At 41.8% G+C, this 23,383-nt stretch overlaps 1 protein-coding gene across 5 annotated transcripts in view; it reads right to left on the reverse strand.

The window, feature by feature from the left end:
- Positions 1-23,383, reverse strand: part of sipa1l2 (signal induced proliferation associated 1 like 2) — a 393,092-nt gene that overhangs the window by 260,931 nt on the left and 108,778 nt on the right. For all 5 annotated transcript variants that reach the window (XM_067984149.1, XM_067984146.1, XM_067984148.1 and 2 more), the window contains exon 2: positions 6,935-8,796. In XM_067984149.1, the coding sequence (XP_067840250.1) occupies positions 6,935-8,444 (1,510 nt within the window). In that variant the 5' untranslated portion in view covers positions 8,445-8,796. The remainder of the gene's footprint in view (positions 1-6,934; positions 8,797-23,383) is intronic.

Here is a 23,383-nt window from a genome sequence, read left to right on the forward strand (position 1 = left end):
ATGTCATTCAATCACACTGTGTTTTCCTCCATTTCCTAACTTGATAAATGGTCTTAATAAGCATCAATGCCCCTTTAAAATGCATCTTTTATTACATTAAGTGGGGAACTGATTGAAATGAATCATATTCTGAATAAAATTAAAAAGTGAATTTAATGCAGCATTTACTCACACCATCGCTCATTTCCTGCATTAGACTCTGTTATTCTGCAATAACTTGTGCTCTACTGCAATATCTGGTCGGGCTGCCAAGTAACATGTTGCAATTAAGACTCATCTAAAGCAAACAACGATCAGAACACATATTTGTGGATCTTAAAGCTGTGGAATTTTCAATCTCCAAATCTGAGACACAGACTAATGCTTTGCTACCATTTATGTACATGATTAGGATTCTATAATGGAGATTTTTATATATCCGAAACCAGTGATATTATTTTTAAAGTATTACAAGTGGTATTTTACTACTTTTATTTTTTAATTCATTAATGCAGTTTCAACCCCTCCAAACCTCCATTTAAAGCCTTTCATTGCATTTCTACAACATGCAATGGTTTTGCAGTTCTGTAATATTTCAGAGACTAGTAGTCATCAGCACATGTTCTTCTGACCTGCTACACTTATTTTGTCAATTGACCAGGAAAAAGAATGTAACAAGTGCCATTAATTTTTAACACTATTCTTTTATCAATAAAGACTTCTACGGTGGTCCCGTACTGCTGTTTCTCAGTCTGTTTTGTCCCTGTATACAAGCTGCCACCTGTGATGGGGTGAGATTGGTGGGGGGAAATTCTGCCACATTCATTACAATATCCTTGAAAATGCCCTTCTGGTTGAGACCAGCTGCTATCATTTATTGAGAACAAAATCACACCAACAGTAACACATACTAAACAGTGATTGCAAACATCCATAGAAGCCAGACGCCATCAATTGTCATTCCCCACTGTGATGAAGATCAGAGCCTCAGGGAAGATGGAGAGAGAAAAGAACAGATAAAGAGCAGTGCTCAATCATACAGCTAAAAATCTAACAAACTACATGACCCTGAAGTGTAGATCGCATCACGTCAGTGGAAGAAGTCAGATGGGCAGATTTTTAGCAAGGTGGCAACTCATCTTTTTGAGAGAAAAGGCAACTCATATTTCAGCATTTAATGACAATTTTTAAATAGCTGAAGTACCTTAAGAGACAAAAAGAAAATTCTCTTATAATCAGGACCAGTGAAAAATGAGAATGTATTTCCTTACATTTCCAGCAATCCAAAATCTGATTTGATCCTGACTAATTTAATCTCAAGTTTAAAACTTTCACTATAAAAACTCACAACCTAAACAGATGGGAAGGCGAGTTAGATTTGCTCCTCATATTACACAGATATTTATTTGTACGTGCAAGCAATGTTATCTCCTCACAGTTAGTAAGGAAAATTCAATTTGTTTTGCACTGCACTATTTAGTGTAGGACACTGGGGTCAGATATCAATTAAGCCAGAATGTCCAGGAAAGAACAGGCTTTTAAACTATTAAATGTTGGTGTTCAAAGAAACTTGGGTGTCCTCGTACAAGAAACATAAAGTTAGCATGCAGGTACAGCATACAATTAGGAAGGCAAATGGCACGTTGGCCTTTATTGCAAGGGGATTGCTGTACAAGAGTAAGGAAGTTTTACTACAATTGTGCAGGGCTTTGGTGAGACCTCACCTGGACTACTGTGTACAGTTTTGGTCTCCTTATCTAAGGAAGGATATAATTGCCTTAGAGGCAGTGCAACAAAGGTTCATGAGAGATTGATTCCTGGGATGAGAGGGTTGTCCTATGAGGAAAGATTGAGTAGAATGGGCCTATACTCTCTGGAGTTTAGAAGAATGAGAGGTGATCTCATTGAAACAAGTAAGATTCTGAGGGGGCTTGACACGGTAGATGCTGAGAGGTTGTTTCCCCTGGCTGGAGAGTCTAGAACTAGGGGGCATAGTCGCAGGATAAGGGGTCAGCCATTTAAGACTGAGACGAGGAGAAATTTCTTCACTCAGAGGTTTGTGAATCTTTGGAATTCTCTACGCAGAGGGCTGTGGATGCTGAGTCATTGAGTATATTCAAGGCTGAGATAGATAGATTTTTAGATTCTAGGGAAATCAAGGGATATGGTGATTGGGCATGAAAGTGGAGTTGAGGTCGAAGATCAGCCATGATCTTATTGAATGGCAGAGCAGGCTATTAGGAGCTGTATGGCCTACTCCTGCTCTTATTTCTTATGTTTGTGGAGAAAATTTCCAGAGATTTAGAAGATTGCAGAAGGAAGCCAATCAGCAAAACTAAGAATTTTATTTACAATAGGTTAATATTTCATAGGTTTGTTGTTTTAAATGTAAGTTTTATCTGTATTTAGGGTTTTGATTCAGATTGGTATGGTTCAGTTCTCATGGAGTTACAGTTTTATGAAAATGAAGAAATTTGCATATCAGCCGATCAGCAGCGAGTGTGAACTTTCCAGTGTGACAACTGAAGTGTGACAGATGAGAAATGTGTGCTAGACATACCATTTTTAATCACATTACAAGCAGATCTCCTGTGGCATTGCTCACTGCTGAGCCATGTACTACAGAAATTATCAGGACCACTGATTTGTGTTGACTGAATAAGTCAAATTCCCTTTTTATTCCCTGGACATGAAATGTATAGTATATTTCCTAGGCCCCATCATAATGAGCTCGCAGTGGAAAAAAATGGTAAGTCTTCAGATAGATTAAAAAATAATTGCCATCTGAAATTCAGAAGATGCAGCAGTAACAAGGTAATGTTTATTTTTATGCATCCAAGAACTCCAATGATTTTAAAAGAGTGTGTTTAAAAATATCCTGATGATGCTTATGATCCTTCATAACCATGATGATACAGCTGAGCACTACTTCCCAGTCAGAAAGTAACTATAAAATTCATAACCTGTTACTTGAGAAGATCACACCAAATGATTAGGGAGATGCATGCAACTAAACAAAAACCAATCCACCAGTCCGGTGTTAAAACATATATAACCCAATTGCACTGTGGTTTACAGTACGATCGATGATCACAAGGTTCAGTAGACACTCAAGGTAGTCACTCTGTATGCAAGTTCTCATCCCCATCGTTCATTTAAGCTGAAATCCTCGACCAAGTACACAAACAAAACAAAATTAAAACCTCACTGAAGAAAATGTCATTTACTCCAAAAATAGTATTTTAATCGACAATCTTAAACAAAGATAAAGATGTACACACTTACTGATGTTTAAGCTGTGCCTCGCTTTATCTGGGAACATAAACATAATTCGCAGTACAGTTCTGTTACCGGGAATTTATGAATGGAGTACAGGCTGTAGCCCAGTCTCCACTCACTATTCAATTCCCTACAAAGGAACTTGGTGGGGACACTGGAGGGTGTCTGTCTGTCTGTCTCTCTCTCTCGTTTAAAAGCATAAAATGCAGATAGAACCAAAAACAATATAACATTTAAGATTATGAAGGGATACAGTACGAGAGTTGGATTGCCCAATTAGTAGTGAATTATGAGTAGTTCTGTACTAGATATGTGTCAAACTTGGACTAAGACCATCTGTTCTCAATTAAATTCAGGATCCATAACTAACAGAGAAAATATTTTTCATTCATTAGAGTCAGATAATTAACAGGTCATTGAAGCTATTTTGTATGACACCAGCTTACCCTTCACTTAGGATTTTAAATGCTAAATTAATCAAAGCATAAGTTAGGACATAAAATGGGTATACCTTTCAGGTTAGAAATTATATTGCTATTTTGTAGTTTTTTTAAAAAAACAGCAATTTTGTTATTTAAGTCATCGCTGATGAAATTGGTGAGAAACAGTGCCCATCTAGATAAAAATTACTACCCAAACAGAATTTGATTTGTACTTGGTTTGACCAAGCCCCAATCACTTAACTCTGTTATCTTATATTTCACTCTCTCCATCATATCTTATATATGTATATATAGATTAAAAATCTTGGTTGTGATGTGAACTTTCTGTACACATTAACTTCACTTCCAGTTGTCACAAGTGAAAAAAACCCTACGTCAACATTTTAGAATGGGAAAACCATCAACTTTTCAGTCTCAGTTTGTCAAGAACCTAATCATATCACTCAAGGTACTTTTTGAAAAAAAGTTCTGCTTTTTTTAAAAAACTAAAGTTTGAAACAAAACAAAATGTTCTTTAAAAATTACATATTTTACAATAAATTAAATTTATCCATTGAATTGTCTTGTGTATTTTAATACCTCAATAAAGTTGTTACTTGAAGTTCTCAGCCAGTCTCAAAAGCCTCATTTGGACCGAATATATTTACTTCAACAGTTGGGGAGAACTTTCAACCACATTGGTGCATTATGAGCATGTGCAGTTTGCAGAATTTCCCATCAGGCAATCTGTACCTTGAGAATACACTGTATGAATAATTTCCCAGTGATTATCTTGTGGTTCCTTTGTCTGTCTTTCTAACCAAAGATTGTTTATTGTGAATGGATTTATTTTTCCTCAAGTAAAAGGTTGAAAGTTCAGTTAAAAAAAAAATCTTTCTTCGGAACAATTTTTGCGGGTTAACTGATTCTTTCTTCCATTTCAAAATCTAGGAAATTTTATGAAGAATTTTTGAACATTTTGTAATTTTTGTTTGTGTACGGAAATATGTTTATGAAAGACAGCATAAGTTGGCAAACTCACTGATGATTCATTAATTGCTATATAACGGAACATAAAGGCAGGAATCAGCTGAGGACAGAAGAGACGGTGTAAACGGGGTTGCAGACGGGTTGGAGGAGGAGGCAGACAGGTGTGACTGCGGTAAGGGATTTAGGGTCTGAAAGAGGACAACGGTTGTTTAGTTCCCATTCTTCTAAAAAAAAACTTCCAGATCCCAGCATCTCTTTTCCCCCCCACCTCACACAAAGATTTCAAACTCCTTCCCCAGTCCAGCTGGATCCCTTTCTCCTGAACTTCACCCAATCTATTCACAAATCCCTGGACATCACTCTCAGTTTCTCAAAGATCTGAAAACAGCCCCAGGTCCTGGTACCTTCCTCCTCAATGCTCCTAAATCCCAGGATCAGTCTCTCAGTGAAGGTTCCCCCCCTACCCCGACATTGTTCCCAGAACCACAGGCCCCTATCCGAATGCCTCCAGGCCCTGGGGTGCCCCCAAAGAGAGTCCACCGTGGCTCAGTGGTCAGTCGCCTCTGAGTCAGAAGGTTGTGAGTTCAAGCCCTGAAGGTTGTGGGTTCAAGCACTAAAACAGATTATCTGGTCATTATCTCAATCCTGTTTTAGGACCTTGTTGTGCGCAAATTGGCTGCTGCGTTTCCTACATTACAACAGTGACTACACTTCAAAAGTACTTCATTGGTTGCAAAGCGCTTTGGGACATCCTGATGTCGTGAAAAGCACTACGTAAGTGCAAATCTTCATTTCTTTCAAGTTTAAATTCACCTTAAATCTATGCCCTCTGGTTCTTAAAAAAAAATTAAGGTGGTTGGCAAAAGAACCAAAGGCGACATGAGGAAAAAGTTTTTTTTTTATAAACACAGCGAGTGGTTAGGATCTGGAATGCACTGCCCGAGGGGTGGTGGAGGCAGATTCAATCATGGCCTTCAAAAGGGAACTGGATAAGTACTTGAAAGGAAAAAATTTGCAGGGCTACGGGGTTAGGGCGGGGGAGTAGGACCAGCTGGATTGCTCTTGCAAAGAGACAGTGCGGACTCGATGGGCCGAATAGCCTCCTTCCATGCTGTAACCTTATGATTCTATCACGTGCCAGAACTTAGGCTGCCCCCAATGCTGGTAAATCAGTGTCCCTAAGAATACTACTTGGCATAACACGCCCATTCTTATAAATAACCTCCGATTTACCTAAAGATGAACATTTCTTTTGTCACCACTGTTTGTTAAATAAATCACTCAAAATGCTTTTACAAAAAATTTTCATCCTCCATTTTTTCCCCTCAGTAACTGAAGTTTATAGGGGGTAATGTTCACCATCACCATCTGTAATCTAGTGGAGTGGATCGCCCACCCATTGTGCTTCCTACTGAAATCAATGGGGTGGGTTCTACAATAGTGGGCAATCCACCCTGCAAGAAATTTCTTAACTCATTTTTTAAAAAATATTTTAAATCAGTGAGCAATTCCACAGGAGGCCCATACTCTATCTCTGATTAGCTCTGAAATATTTTTTAACACCATCAGCCATCTATTCCCAGGGATTGGCATCATTATTTTATCTTTTTTGATATTTTCTACTAGAAAATCTATTTTTGAATCTGACATAGGAGCCTCCATCATTCATTCCATTTTTTTTAAGCATAAGAACATAAGGAGTCCATTCAGCCCCTCAAGCCTGTTCCACCATTGAATTAGATAGTGGCTGATCTGTACCTCAACTCCATTTACCTGCCTTTGCTCTATATCCCTTGAAACCCTTACCCAACAAAAATCTATCAATCTCATTCTTGAAAATTTCACTGGACCCAGCATCCATAGCCTTTTAGGGGAGAGTGCTCCAGATTTCCACTACCCTTTGTGTGAAGAAGTGCTTCCTGATTTCACTCCTGAATGGCCAGGCTCTAATTTTAATGATTGTGTCCTTTGCAGACACCGACTGCAGAAGGGAAGGGAAAAGAAATATATAGAAACATACATATGCAAAGAGAAGCAAAGAATATGAAAAATAAACAGAGTGAAAGACAGTCAGAGACAACAAGAGAAAATCTCCAAGTCAGAGAGAAAAAGAGTGGAAGACAGAGGAGACGAGGCAGAAGAATTAGAAAGTGGAACAAGCAGGAAGAGAGAATTTTTCAAACTTCTGTCTGAGCAATGCCACAACAGACCAACTAATATAAAAGCTGAAAAAAGTCAAGACTTATTTAAAACCCCCAGCTTACCTTTCCCGTAGAAGTATTTGCGATAATAGTATGCTCCAAGATCAATGTGCTCTATGATGTATCGTTTCACTTTCTCTCGATGGATTGCCTGGTTTTCTCTTGGTACCTCTAATACTGACACACCTGCATTAGTGCAGTGAGAGCTGAGCGAGGACTCAAAGGAGCAACTTTCACTGCAAGTAAACGAACAGGAGTTAGCCCTGGAAAGTGCAATGCGTCTCTCCCCTTCCCCTCCAATCTCGTTCCTGAAGTATGGGCATGCCAAGACAAAGTTGTTGCTTTTCCCATCTCCCTCATCAGAATCAAAACTCTCCTTTGAGTTTAATTCCTCCTTGCTGCCTGTTGGAGACTCACAGTTTGCAGAGTAGCCTCCCGGGATTGGATGTTGCGAAGCAGCAGATGCTCCAGTGGTTGTGTTTTTTCTTTGCCCTACATTAGCCCTGTTTGCCATTGCTTCATTCACATTAAACAAAATGCTCTGGACATCATAGTGTGCAAAACACTTATGACACATCCATAGTTGGTTGCTTTTCTCCAGTCTGTTCTCTTCCTGGTCGAAAGAGAACTTCAAAGCCTCATGTTCACTTTTTGCAGTTCTCAATTTTCTGAAAAGAGATGCTTCTATTGTTTCAGGTTTCAACCTCCGTTTGAATGACTTATCTCTGTCTTTGCAAAAGAAAAGTGGGCTATCCACATAATCAAATCCAGAGATTCTGACAAATTCAGCTCGAGAAATCTGAGTTGCTGCTTGTAGGCTGGGTGACATTCCAGAATCACAGCGCAATAGATCACTAAGCCCAAGTGGGCCAGGGCTCCTCTGCTCCACGCTTTCACTTCTATATCCTCTAAGCATGGCAAAGAAACTGTCACCAGTTATACCCTGTCGGTCAATTGAAGAAGTGCTTCCATATTCCCGATGAAGAGCAGCACCTGTGTTTGGATTTACTGCATTCTGATCAAGAACATCTTCGGAATCTATATCACTGATAGTGACATCACTGTTGCTCCTCTGCCTTATTGGGTGAAGTCCCCTCTGTGGGGACCTGGTAAAGAGATCTCCAAAAATATATCTTGTATCTGAAAATTCCAAGTCCTCAGTAATGTCCGTGTTTTCCTCAGACAGACCTTCAAGGCTTTGGTCATTTTGTCCATTCTGACTAGCTCTCATCATGGATACATTGTCATAACTGGCTAATGACCTGTTATCCCATGTCAATAAGCTACTACTTGCTCCCTCTTTTGGACATTCTTTCTTTGGAGGCCATTCAGAGATTCTTGCCCTCACGCCCATCTTTGGCATGGCAGGTGTTCCGTTAACCTGACCACTGCTGTCTGATTTGCAGGGTGTACCACAAGGAATGGGAGGTCCCATGTTACCATTAATGACTTTGTATTTTCTAGTAAAGAAATCATCAGACTGCATGCTTCTCACAGACTCTGTAGATAATCCTGAAGCACCACTGGAATGAGGTTGTTCTTCCTGTATTAGCTTTTTGTCACTCATATCCATTCAGAAGACAAGCAACCATTCTTAACGAAAGATGACCCAAGTCCACTTCATTATATTATGGTTAATTGTGAAGTGCAATGGTTCAATCCAGGCTGGAATGAATTTTGTTTCAAAATGAAAGCTAACTATAATGGTTGCAACAGTTTGATAAAAATTAGTATTCCATGTACCATCTTTAAAACCAAATGATTTGAACAGCACCTAGTTTTGATCAACAAAACTTGTAGTCAGAATTGTGCATCCTGTGTCCCTCTCACTGTGTGTCACTCATTGCCATCAATATTTTCAGTGGACCAGTAGCTCAAAGCAGAGATGCTTCACTAAGTTTCAGAGATGGACTTTGGTTAAGGATCTGCAAGAGCAAAAACAAGCAATTAGTGAGACTGCATGAGGTACAGAAATCTGTGCACGAGTTTAAAATGCCAATAATAACTAGCAATTTACAGAACGATGGAAACTGAATGTAGATTAAGACACTCAGACTGCAATTCCTTGTTAGTAAAATAAAAAAGATTAGTTTTAGTTTTCAACTATAAATATTTAAAATATATACATAAATGCTAGGACTGACCTCTTATTATTGAGAAACCAACATGAATGGCCAAAGCTCTCAGTGCAGAACACCAAGACTGAAAGGAGCAAAAGATAAATCAAGTAGTAGTGATTCACTGAAAATTTCCTTCTCCTGTGCCCTCCCCTCTCTATACCAACCTGTAATATTTAAAAAATTTACCACAAACCTGCATAATACTCCACTTGATTTGATAAAAAGTCTTATTGGATGACTGGTTACACTTGATCTTTACAGCACACTTTAAATATTTGCATTTGAACCCGCCACACGGTGTAATTTTAACAGCATTTCAAAGTTTATCAGCAGCACGCCATAATAACCTCCTAACTAGAACCTTCTGATATAATATACTTTCACAACTCTATCACTAACAGAGAGCATGCAGTTCTTAACCATGTCCTTGTTTATAATGTATCCACTGCAACACATCAAAGACTGCAGAAGGAGTCTGCTACATTTCTTTCATTTCACAGATGTATGCTATTTTAAAGACAGTGTTCAAAACATTTTGATTTAAGTGTTGACCCTATCAAACCTAGTATTTGCTAGGGCTGCAGTGAAGTATTTCTGCTAAATTATCAAATAAATACTTGAGTAAAGCTAATAAAAACATAGGCAAGAACACACTTTTGCTGATGACATTTAATTTTTACTTTTCTCCTCGTTGGTCCTCTTTCTAAACAGCTTGCTCCAGCAATGCCAACGGGTGTGGAAAAAGCCAAATCCTCAGCGATTACAGTGCCAATGCCGCACACCCCATGAACCAATTTGGTCAGTTTTTTCATCTAGATTGAGAAGCTTTGTTATCTTTCTAGTTGGTCAAATGACTAACAATTCGGGCAAACAACACTTCAGATGGTGTGCTAAAAACTGCTATTGAATACTTTATTGAATTAGTAGTTCCAAAAAGTTATTTCTATGAGAACCTTCTTAAAAGATAGGGAGTGGTACGTTTCTAACAATATTTATTCCAACTGTAAAATAAGCCCCAAGTATAAAGTGTAATCAAATGTACGGCAGGTGATGCACAATAAAGTGAAAACAGCACGCAGTTACTCTTAAATATGAAACCCCTTACAGATATGAAAGAAAAAGTTTTTTTTTAAAAAAAAAGGAATATTAGTCACAGCATTTTAAAAGTTCCACTTAAGAACATAAGAACATAAGAAATAGGAGCAGGAGTAGGCCAATCGGCCCCTCGAGCCTGCTCCGCCATTCAATAAGATCATGACTGATCTGATCCGAACCTCAAATCTAAATTCATGTCCAATTTCCTGCCTGCTCCCCGTAACCCCTAATTCCCTTTACTTCTAGGAAACTGTCTATTTCTGTTTTAAATTTATTTAATGATGTAGCTTCCACAGCTTCCTGGGGCAGCAAATTCCACAGACCGACTACCCTCTGAGTGGGTAAACTACATATAAATATATTAAAAACTCTACATCTTCACGTACTGTCAACTTTTTACATTACATATTTATAATGGAACCTGCCTATATAAACTTGTCACATTATAATTACACCCTCCTGCCAATGAAGGCACTGCAGCACCACCACTGGCAGGAGGGTGTAATTACAGTGTGACAAGTTTACATAGGCAAGTTCCATTATAAATGTGGACATAGGATTTTATAATGGAAATATAAAAATAGGGGCAGAATGTATGACTTTAAAATGGGAACTGAATTATGTCTGTATATATTGATCCAATCATCCCCCACCATTAACCCTGCTCCACCTGAAGAGTACAATTGGTCTTGGCTCCCCGTATGCAACACCACGAGAGATTGACTGGTAATATTTGCAAGTCTTGCATACAGCTCGCACTTCCTTAATGTCACACTTACTTGCTGTAATCCTTTTCCCACAACATTTTGTTGATAATACCACTATTGTTTTGAACATTGTAATCTACGACTCAACGCAAACAACACGGGAGAAAAAAATAAAACTAAAAATGTTTTTCAGCTCCTACTGGGTGACCCATTAGCGCAAGTGATTCAGTGATCAACTCTGAGCCAAAAGTACTAAAATCCCAGGGCTGTTTGATAACAACTCACCACCACCCTCAGTTTGGCAAGTTTTATCAGTTTTCAACTAGGCCACTACAATGAACGAAGTCAGGCCTCATTTGCATTGACTAGGCGATCTGCGCCAATGCCAACTACGCAGCTCATTGTCAGCTGGCCACATGGGAGAGCGGGATATCCAGCAGAGTAGCCAACTGTCACGGACATGCACTAGCACCTAAAAGGGGAGGGCTGGAAACATCAACGGTTAAATGGAGCAGTGGGAAAATGTCTGTAGCCCCGACAGCAGTAAAGAGATGAAATAATGGAAGCCTTTAATGGCTCAAAACACACAAGAGACTGCAGAAAAAGGAGTGTCAGACCTGGTCCCAGCGTTGCCTGATTGCAGCTTAGAATCCTTTTAAATAACACTGGAAGTGGTGGCCTCCTGACCTGTACTGCCCGTAGTTTGTGGACAAGTTGAAGAACTGGCTGTCTTAACGTGGATTGAGACGAAAATGGCATTGGGTTCTGAATTGTCTTATTTGACCCCTATTTACATACGGCGGGATCGCTGGCCGCCTAAATCAAGTTCCGCCCAAAAATCGGAATGGGCATACCACCAGCATTAAATCAGCAGGACTTAATTTTTCAATTTTCCCCCTGCTACTGCCCCATTTTTAGGTGCAAGCGGGATTGTAGCAAGAAGATGATCTGCGCTCCCATTTTCAGTGCTTTTTTTTGGCAGGCGGAGAAGAACCAATATATTTTACTCACGTCCTTCATTACACTTGAATTACCCCTCCTGCTGGCTGATCATACAGCAACACAGTCACATCCTTCCAGCTAGACAAGAATCTGTTATGAAAGCGTACTTCAAAAGGTAGAGAAAGGAAGGAAGAAAGAAATCCCACAAGATGTTCAGCATCACTGCACTGGTCATTGTGCTGCTGTGCAAATCAAACAGAACTCAATAGACAACTGCTTACTTAAAGCTCTTCTTGCAGCAGAAAATCCACTGACTAATTTAGCAAAATAAGCAATTTCCAATCCGTTTGCCCTCCTGCTATATTTTTTTTTATTTCCTGCAGAGCACAGTAATCCAAGGAGACATAGATATCAACAAATCATATCACATGGCTCAGTGACTCCAGCTGTACCACAGTATCTCTGTAGCAAAGCCTGAAGAATTGGTGTGTCGCAGAAACGTATTTTTCAGTCCCAAATGTCCCTGTACAAAACATTTATTATTCCATTTTGTAAATTATCCAGATATATTTTGGCCACTCAACTGCAGTAACAAAATGCCATCAGGCAAATACTTGCCATGCCAGTCATACCCCGCCACTATGTCTTGTACTTACAATCACAGTGCATTAAGTCTTATTTTGATTCAAGAGATGCTTTCACTCTCCATCCACCAATTCTTCACTTCCAGTTTTAAATCTAGCTACAGCAATTTTGACCACCAAAATGGGCGCCACTTTATAAAATAATTTTCTGATAGCAACAGGAGCACATTAAAATGTTAATTTTAAGAACGCAGGATTATACAGGACCCAAAAGGGCCATTGCAATACCTTATGATTGGTGTCAGGGTTCAAATAAATGCCACAGTTTATCCCTTATGCCCTTCAAATACTTGATTTGCACAAAAAAACTGTTCAGCTCCCTCTTGAATTTGCTGACAGTATCTACCTCCACTCATTTCGCTATACGGGGAATAATTGAATTGGGGAGATGGGTGCCAATGGGAATGGTGTGCCACTCCCAATACCTCCGCCACCTGCGCTGGATCAAAGGTGAGTTAAAGAAAGGAGCCTTCCTAAGGTAGCTAGTTTATTGCCAGGCTAATTCTCCTTTGTACCAGTGCTACTAGCTTGTTCTTTTAAAACCCAATTCAAACATGCATAGCAATTCTATTTTAAAAAATTGACCTAGAATCATAGAAACATAGAAGTTTACAACATGGAAACAGGCCCTTTGGTCCAACATGTCCATGTCGCCAAGTTTATACCACTAAGCTAGTCCCAATTGCCTGCACTTTGCCCATATTCCTCTATACCCATCTTACCCATGTAACTGTCCAAATGCTTTTTAAAAGACAAAATTGTACCCGCCTCTATTACTGCCTCTGGCAGCTCGTTCCAGACACTCACCACCCTTTGAGTGAAAAAATTGCCCCTCTGGACCCTTTTGTATCTTTCCCCTCTCACCTTAAATCTATGCCCCCTTGTTATAGACTCCCCTACCTTTGGGAAAAGATTTTGACTATCTACCTTATCTATGCCCCTCATTATTTTATAGACTTCTATAAGATCACCCCTTAACCTCCTACTCTCCAGGGAAAAAAGTCCCAGTCTGTCTAACCTCTCCCTATAAGTCAAACCATCAAGTCCCGGTAGCATCCTAGTAAATCTTTTCTGCACTCTTTCTAGTTTAATAATATCCTTTCTATAATAGGGTGACCAGAACTGTACACAGTATTCCAAGTGTGGCCTTACTAATGTCTTGTACAACTTCAACAAGACATCCCAACTCCTGGATTCAATGTTCTGACCAATGAAACCAAGCATGCCGAATGCCTTCTTCACCACCCTATCCACCTGTGACTCCACTTTCAAGGAGCTATGAACCTGTACTCCTAGATCTTTTTGTTCTATAACTCTCCCCAATGCCCTACCATTAACGGAGTAGGTCCTGGCCCGATTCGATCTACCAAAATGCATCACCTCACATTTATCTAAATTAAACTCCATCTGCCATTCATCGGCCCACTGGCCCAATTTATCAAGATCCCGTTGCAATCCTAGATAACCTTCTTCACTGTCCACAATGCCACCAATCTTGGTGTCACCTGCAAACTTACTAACCATGCCTCCTAAATTCTCATCCAAATCATTAATATAAATAACAAATAACAGCGGACCCAGCACCGATCCCTGAGGCACACCGCTGGTCACAGGCCTCCAGTCTGAAAAACAACCCTCTACAACCACCCTCTGTCTTCTGTCGTCAATCCAATTTTGTATCCAATTGGCTACCTCACCTTGGATCCCGTGAGATTTAACCTTATGTAACAACCTACACCATGCGGTACCTTGTCAAAGGCTTTGCTGAAGTCCATGTAGACCACGTCTACTGCACAGCCCTCATCTATCTTCTTGGTTACCCCTTCAAAAAACTCAATCAAATTCGTGAGACATGATTTTCCTCTCACAAAACCATGCTGACTGTTCCTAATCAGTCCCTGTCTCTCCAAATGCCTGTAGATCCTGTCTCTCAGAATACCCTCTAACAACTTACCTGTCCTATTAACCAACACTTGCCAGTTGAACAGTATATTAATATATCAGAAGTCCTTAGAATCAGTGGCACATATTGCTCCATAGCAATGTACTTATCAGCAAGGCCACAAAATATATTAAAATACCACCAAGTAAATACAGACAGCAGATAACTGCAACAATTTTTCTCAGCCTTGAACCAGTAATAGCTCTGCAGTTTGCGGCTGTGACAGGAATCTTTCATGAAATTCAGACCCAGTCATTTCATTATACATTCCTTTGTGCTGCTGAATGAGCCACAAAAAAAACAGAACTCTTGCTTAAGAAGCCTGCTGTACTGAACAAGCCCCATTTTACACACACCCCACATTCTGACCATTTCACCCAGCTCTGACTGAACTGCTGCCAGTTCGGAGTCAAAGTTCTGAGAAAACTAGAAAATGTAGCTGACCACTGAGCAATTGCAACTGATACAACATTTGAGAACTTAACAAATTTAGAGGGGTTCACCAAAAAGGGTGGTTCTTATCAAATTGGCAGAAGAACCACACATTTTTACCAAAATTCTGTGATGTTACCTGTCACTGCTTTGCATGTTACAAGAAAAGTACCTCTTTTCAATAATGATACCTCCAAGTGCAATTCCTCATTCAGCTGGAGTACGCATTTATCAGCCCGTTCTGATTATGTATCTCTGGCAGAGAATTTAAAACAAACCAAGTCTCACTTTAATATTGTGTCATTTAACACTATTCTCAAACATTGCCATCTTATTAGTTGAAACAAACCAGGTTTGCGCTGTGGTTTTTTTTTCAGCAACCCATTCAATCTGCTATTTTGTAGACCTGTTATACTTGAAATGTCATGTTGCTGTGAAAGCTACAGTTGAGCAATGGTTATTTCAAACGCTATGAAACATCGCTCCCTCTCTTCTGACCAGAAATTCATAGGCATGGCCCAAAATCTTTTTTAAAAAGTATCCATGGATGTGTAAAAGTCTGTCCTACAAAGTCTACTGTAGCACACTATAAAGAAAGATTTATAAGAACAAAACAATCCCTGTAAAAGGACAGAAAAGCCACTGCACGTAGTATAGCACAGTTAGCATGCCCCACCCAATTATATTTCACTGAAAAAAAAAGTTCAGGACATGGTAGCTGTAATTGAGTGCTCTACCCCTAGATAATGAAGGTCAGAAACATATGGCAGACATGTTTAAAGTGGAGAACGCAGAGATAATGGTGTGCGTGGAAGGGAATTGCCTTTGTCGATAATTAGGGAGCTTTCTCTGGTAGAAGTAACCTACACAAGGAGGATGGACCACACATGACCAGATAGCAAGTTAAGCCAGTCACACAAGCAGTGACTGGGATTCACATTAAAAAAATCCCCCCCCCCCCACCCCACAACCACCAGGAGAGAATTGGAAATAGATCACAAAGTTCTAATAGGGTTAAAGCTTTGTTGAAGGATGAGCTCAAAGTTTTTTTTTAATACTAATATTGTAATTAGAGCTATGTATAATGCAGAGAAAATAATGTCATCACAGGAACATGACTGCAAGCAGGACAGCAACTGATGAAGCTAAGAGGATATAGAGTGCTTGAAGAATCAGTATTATCATTGAGAAGGAATGAAGACAAAATGGGAATAAGAAGGAATGTGAAAATTCCACTTCTGCACTCATCCACCCATGATTTTCTGTCCATTAAGGCGAATTGGTGTAAAATTGCAGACCATCAAGCTCAGAAATGGAATTTCTACCCTGATGTTGCTATAAAGGAAAGGGGAGGCAGAGTAAGACTATACTTGCAATGGCTGAATGACAGCAATAATCTGCATCACTACATACAGAGAGAGGAAACAAAAACTGCATGGGCTGGGAATTATAGAACAATCAGTTGAGGATAATTAAATGAGTACTTGAAGGAGCAAGAGGACAATAGACGTATTATAGATTGCAGTCAGAGATCAGAGAATATATTTTACCTACGAAAGAAATAGATGGAGAATCAAAAGATAAGTCAGGTAAAGGATCAGGAAATGGGAGATGTGCTAAATGGATTCTTCACGTCGGTTTTCACAAATGAAGACAGTGGATGAATTGCAGATTTTGTCAAATTAGTTTGGGAACCCCCAAGATATGGACAGGTTAGTAAATTGTCAACTGAAATAATTATCTTCTGTACAATAATTTCAGCAGAAAAGTAGACTTGAGCATAAAGAATAAGGTCAGTAGACAGTGATGAGGACCATTCATCTGTATTTAGCACCAATCTGAGGATTTCTCCCCATCCAAAATGGGTTAATGAACATTAGTAATGAACATTGCCCATTAAGGTCATTAATGAAGAATTTGTGCAACTTTCCTTTCAGGGCCATTAACTTCCAGCTTCTAATCACTTTTGGTTGACTGCTAAATGCCAAGTCTAATATTATCTGATATAGCATCCAGCTAAGTATCTGGTTCACCTAAATGGACTGATTATTTGAACTGACATATTGTACTCTATCAAACTTGGTGTTCGTGACCTTAACAAATAGGACTTTTTAAATATCACTACAACAATTACAGAAGTGAACAGTATTCACTTAGACTGCTTTCCTCATCAGCTCTACTCATCCAGGCTTCATAAGCTACAAGAATACCAATTAGACTATAATCAAGTTCTGTGAAAGGGACAGCATTTTCTAAAGACGTGTAGCAAATTGGAGCTTGCCCGGGTTGCCCGAGCTGCAGTTTTTGAAACTCAAAATATTTCTGTATTGTTAAATTCAATCCCCCGACCCCCAACAATAAGCCAGCAGCCTGAAAAGGGCCATACGTGGCTGTCACCAGATTTAGAAGCAAAAGGTCATGCTTCACTAGTGGACTGGAATTTTTATTATATGTATAATAAATATATATATTTTTTACGGGGTCCCGCTGTTTATATAAAAGAGCACTTTGAATGATACTGACACCCAGCTATGTGGTCAAATAACTAATATAAGGAGATAGCATCAAAGGTGGAGCAATTAAGCGAAACGGCTAAAGAACAGTATGTGAATTTTAAAGTTACACATGTTAGTTACACGTGAGTGCAAAAGACAAGGCTGAAGCGTTTGCAACCATCTTCAACCAGAAGTGCTGGGTGGATGATCCATCTCAGCCTCCTCCCAAGATCCCCACCATCACAGAAGCCAGTCTTCAACCACGTGATATCAAGAAACGGCCGAGTGCACTGGATACAGCAACGGCTATGCGCCCCGACAACATCACAGCTGTAGTGCTGGAGACTTGTGCGCCAGAACTAGCCGCGACTCTAGCCAAGCTGATCTAGTATAGCTACAACACTGGCATCTACCAGACAGTGGAAAATTGCCCAAGTATGTTCTGTTCACAAAAAGCAGGACAAATCCACTGACTAGAAACTTAACTGGACCTGCCACATAAATACTGTGGCTACAAGAGCAGGTCAGAGGCGGGGTATTCTGCGGCGAGTGACTCACCTCCTGATTCCCCAAACTCTTTCCACCATCCACAAGGCACAAGTCAGGAGTGTGATGGAATACTCTCCACTTGCCTGGATGAGTGCAGCTCCAACATCAAGAAGCTTGACACCATCCAGGCAAAGCAGCCCGCTTGATTGGCACCTCATCCACCACCTTAAACATTCACTCCCTCCGCCACCGGTGCACTGCGGCTGCAGTATGTTCCATCTACAAGATGCATTGCAGCAACTTGCCAAGGCTTCTTCGACAGCACCTCACACACCCATGACCCTCTACCACCTAGAAGGACAAGGACAGCATGCGCATGGGAACACCACCATCTGCATGTTCCCCTCCAAGTCACACCATCCTGACTTGGAAATATATCGCCGTTCCTTCACCGTCGCTGGGTCAAAATCCTGGAACCCCCTACCTAACAGCACTGTGGGAGAACCTTCACCACACGGACTGCAAGGGTTCAAGGCGGTGGCTCACCACCACCTTCACAATGGCAATTAGGAATGGGCAATAAATGTTGGCCTTGCCAGCGACGCCCACATCCCATGAATGAATAAAAAAAAAGTTTACATGGGTCTATGGCCATCCTTTCCTTGTCAGCCTGAAGAGATAATGCTGGTTAGCAAGCCCTTACCAGACATCCACGTGTAAACTTTGCAGCAACGTCACTGTATACCAATCAAGAGCAGGAACCTGGCTTATTTTTACCTTCTCCCCAGCACAAGGTGCCACGGCTAACCCAGCACAGACCAAGCATTTGGGATCTTCTGGCATGAATGGTAAAGCCAGAGTGTAACTGAACCAATCAGGCCTTAAGCAAAGCCTAATTCCGACAGGACAAACACCTTTGTTTAAGCGTCTCACCAACAAGGAAGACAACACACAGTTTACAGAAGGGAGATCCATCCAAACTGAAACTTTAAGGGAGTTGAACTACGGTGGTAAAGTCAAGTGTGAATAAGCAAGTCAGTATTCTAAGATGCCTAGTGGTCAAGGTACTGCACTTATAAAAATCAAAGGAGTCCATTTATTGAGGCGAAGGGAGAGGATTTGGTTGTAATTATTGCCATTCACTGAAAGTATCCATCAAAACAAGAAATATAGGAAACTCCATGAAATAACACTAGTGAATAAATACCAGGCACTGTCCAGCAATACAGAAGGATACAAGGTCCCAGAGGTAAAGGCAATTAGAAAACTAGAGTACAGCCTGGACAAAGTTGCAGTTTGCAGATCACGAGAGATTGGAGTTGTAGTTAATCTTTGCTTAGAAAAGCGGTCAACCATGTGTGTCACATGGGCAATACCTTCAGGATGGTGAGCTGCCGACCTGGAGCTAGAGCAGCACATAATGAAGGACGGTCAGATGGAATACTGAAGGGGACAGGTACAGATCCAGTGGTAGCAGCAGTAAATGAAAAAGGGAGAAATAATATGTGGGCCTTGAAGCCACGTAGAATAAAATCACAGAATCATAGAACGGTTACAGCACGGAAGGCGGCCATTCGAGTCTGCGCTGGCTCTATGCAAGAGCAATCCAGCTAGTCCCACTCCCATACCCTATCCCCATAGCCCTGCAAATGTTTTCCTTTCAAGTACTTATCCAGTTCCCCTTTGAAGGCCATGATTGAATCAGCCTCCACCACCCCCTCGGGCAGTGCATTCCAGGTCCTAATCACTTGCTGTGTAAAAAAGTTTTTACTCATGTCACCTTTGGTTCTTTTGCCAATCAACATAAATCTATGTCTTCTGGTTCTTGACCCTTCCACCAATGGGAACAGTTTCTCTCTATCTACTTTGTCTAGTGCAAGGAATCTTACAACACCAGGTTATAGTCCAACAGTTTTATTTGAAAATCACAAGCTTTCGGAGTTTACCTCCTTCGTCAGGTGAGTGAGTGAAGCATAGCCTATATTAGGCTGGGAGGCGATCACAGCAATCAAAGGTGTCGTTGGTGTTCAGACAGATTAGCCACGGAAAACATTACATCCCAGTACACTGAATACACAGTGGGTCAGATTACACGGACAGATAAAGAGACCAGAGAGAGAGAGAGAGAGAGGATGTCCAGTTGTATTAAAAACAGATAACTTTTTTTTCCGCTGGTGGGGTTACGTGTAGCGTGACATGAATCCATGATCCCGGTTGAGGCCGTCCTCGTGGGTGCGGAACTTGGCTATCAATTTCTGCTCAACAATTTTGCGTTGTCTTGTGTCTCGAAGGCCGCCTCGGAGAACGCTTACCCGAAGATCGGTGGCTGAATGTCCTTGACTGCTGAAGTGTTCCCCGACTGGAAGGGAACCCTCCTGTCTGGTGATTGTTGCGCGGTGTCCGTTCATCCGTTGTCGCAGCGTCTGCATGGTCTCGCCAATGTACCATGCTCCGGGGCATCCTTTCCTGCAACGTATGAGGTAGACAACGTTGGCCGAGTCACAGGAGTATGAACCATGTACCTGGTGAGTGGTGTCCTCTCGTGTGATGGTGGTATCTGTGTCAATGATCTGGCATGTCTTGCAGAGGTTGCCGTGGCAGGGTTGTGTGGTGTCGTGGACACTGTTCTCCTGAAAGCTGGGTAATTTGCTGCGAATGATGGTGTGTTTGAGGTTAGGTGGCTGTTTGAAGGCGAGTAGCGGAGGCGTGGGGATGGCCTTAGCGAGGTGTTCGTCGTCATCGATGACATGTTGAAGGCTGCGGAGAACATGGCGTAGTTTCTCCGCTCCGTCTGTAGGGTTCCTGGTTGTCCAGTTGTCGGTATGCTTCTTTGCAATAGTCCGTTCTGTTCTGTATGACGATGGCTCCTCCTTTGTCCGCTGGTTTGATGATGATGTTGCGGTTGGTCTTGAGTGTCGATGGCATTGCGTTGTGCTCGGGTGACAGAACACTACAGACGGTTACCCGCAGATCCGACCAAAGAACACACCCACCAGCTCAACAAACTGATCAAGACCTTCGATCCAGTCCTTCAAAGCATCCTACGTGCTCTCATCCCATGCACTCCCCGCGTGGGAGACTTCGACTGCCTCCCAAAGATACACAAACCAACACACCCGGACGTCCTATCGTATCTGGCAACAGAACCCTGTGTGAGAACTTCTCTGGATACGTCGAGGGCATCCTGAAACCCATCATACAGGGAACCCCCAGTTTCTGTCGCGACACTACAGGCTTCCTACAAAAACTCAGCACCCACGGACCAGTTGAACCAGGAACACTTCTCACCACGATGGACGTCTCGGCACTCTACACCAGTATCCCCCACGATGACGGCATCGCTGCAACAGCCTCAGCACTCAACACCAACAACAGCCAATCTCCAGACACCATCCTACAACTCATCCGCTTCATCCTGGATCACAATGTCTTCACCTTCAATAACCAGTTCTTCACCCAAACACACGGAACAGCCATGGGGACCAAATTTGCACCCCAACATTTTCATGCACAAGCTCGAGTACGACTTCTTCACTGCACAGGACCTCCAACCAACACTATACACCAGATACATAGACGACATTTTCTTCCTATGGACCCACGGCGAAGAATCACTGAAGAGACTACACGATAACATCAACAAGTTCCATCCCACCATCAAACTCACCATGCACTACGCCTCAGAATCGGTTTCTTTCTTGGACACACGAATCTCCATCAAAGACGGGCACCTCAGCACCTCATTCTACCGCAAGCCCACGGACAACCTCACGATGCTCCACTTTTCCAGCTTCCACCCTAACCACGCCAAAGAGGCCATCCCCTATGGACAGGCCCTGCGAATACACAGGATCTGCTCAGACGAGGAGGAACACGATGGACACCTACAGACGCTGAAAGACGCCCTCGTAAGAACGGGATATGACGCTCGACTCGTCGATCGACAGTTCCGACGGGCCACAGCGAAGAATCGCATAGACCTCCTCAGAAGACAAACACGGGACGCAACCAACAGAGTACCCTTCGTCGTCCAGTACTTCCCCGGAACGGAGAAACTACGCCATGTTCTCCGCAGCCTTCAACATGTCATCGATGACGACGAACGCCTCGCTAAGGCCATCCCCACGCCTCCGCTACTCGCCTTCAAACAGCCACCCAACCTCAAACAGACCATCGTTCGCAGCAAATTACCCAGCTTTCAGGAGAACAGTGTCCACGACACCACACAACCCTGCCACAGCAACCTCTGCAAGACATGCCAGATCATCGACACAGATACCACCATCACACGAGAGGACACCACCCACCAGGTACATGGTTCATACTCCTGTGACTCGGCCAACGTTGTCTACCTCATACGTTGCAGGAAAGGATACCCCGGAGCATGGTACATTGGCAAGACTATGCAGACACTGACAACGGATGAACGGACACCGCGCAACAATCGCCAGACAGGAGGGTTCCCTCCCAGTCGGGAGAACACTTCAGCAGTCAAGGACATTCAGCCACCGATCTTCGGGTAAGCGTTCTCCAAGGCGGCCTTCGAGACACAAGACAACGCAAAATCGTCGAGCAGAAATTGATAGCCAAGTTCTGCACCCACGAGGACGGCCTCAACCGGGATCTTGGATTCATGTCACGCTACACGTAACCCCACCAGCGGAAAAAAAAGTTATCTGTTTTTAATACAACTGGACATCCTCTCTCTCTCTCTCTGCCTTTCGGGTCTCTTTCTCTATCTGTCCGTGTAATCTGACCCACTGTGTATTCAGTGTACTGGGATGTAATGTTTTCCGTGGCTAACCTGTCTGAACACCAACGACACCTTTGATTGCTGTGATCGCCTCCCAGCCTAATATATGCTATGCTTCACTCACTCACCTGACGAAGGAGGTAAACTCCGAAAGCTTGTGATTTTCAAATAAAACTGTTGGACTATAACCTGCTGTTGTACGATTCCTTACATTTGTCCACCCCAGTCAATCACCGGCATCTCCACATCATGGCTACTTTGTCTAGACCATTCATGATTTTGAAAACCTCTATCAAATCTTCTTGCAACCGTCTCTGTTCCAAGGAGAACAATCACAGCTTCTGCAGTCTATCCATGTAACTAAAGTCCCTCATCCCTGGAATCATTCTAGTAAATCTCTTCTGCACCCTCTCTCAGGCCTTCACATCAATCCTAAAGTGCGGTGCCCAGAACTGGACAAAATACTCCAGTTGTGACCAAACCATTGTTTTATAAAAGGTTCATCATGACTTCCATACTTTTGTATTCTGTGCCTCTATTTAAAAAGCCCAGGATCCCGTACGCTTTTTTAACCGCTTTCTCAACCTGCCCTGCCCACCTTCAACAATTTGTACACATATACTCCCAGGTTTCTCTGTTCTGCACCCCTTTTAGAGTTGTGCCTTCTAGTTTATATTGCCTCTCATTCTGAAATGTATCACTTCGCATTTTTCTGCGTTAAATTTCATCTGCCCGTGCCCGCCCATGCCACCAGCCTGTCTATATCCTCTTGAAGTCTATCACTATCCTCCTCACTGTTCACTACCCTTTCAAGTTTTGTGTCATCTGCAAATTTTGAACTTGTGCCCTGTATACCCAAGGGCACACATATAAGAAGATTGGCTCAGAACTTG

This window comes from Heptranchias perlo, chromosome 5 (genome assembly GCF_035084215.1).
Source record: "Heptranchias perlo isolate sHepPer1 chromosome 5, sHepPer1.hap1, whole genome shotgun sequence".
Lineage (NCBI taxonomy): Eukaryota > Metazoa > Chordata > Chondrichthyes > Hexanchiformes > Hexanchidae > Heptranchias > Heptranchias perlo.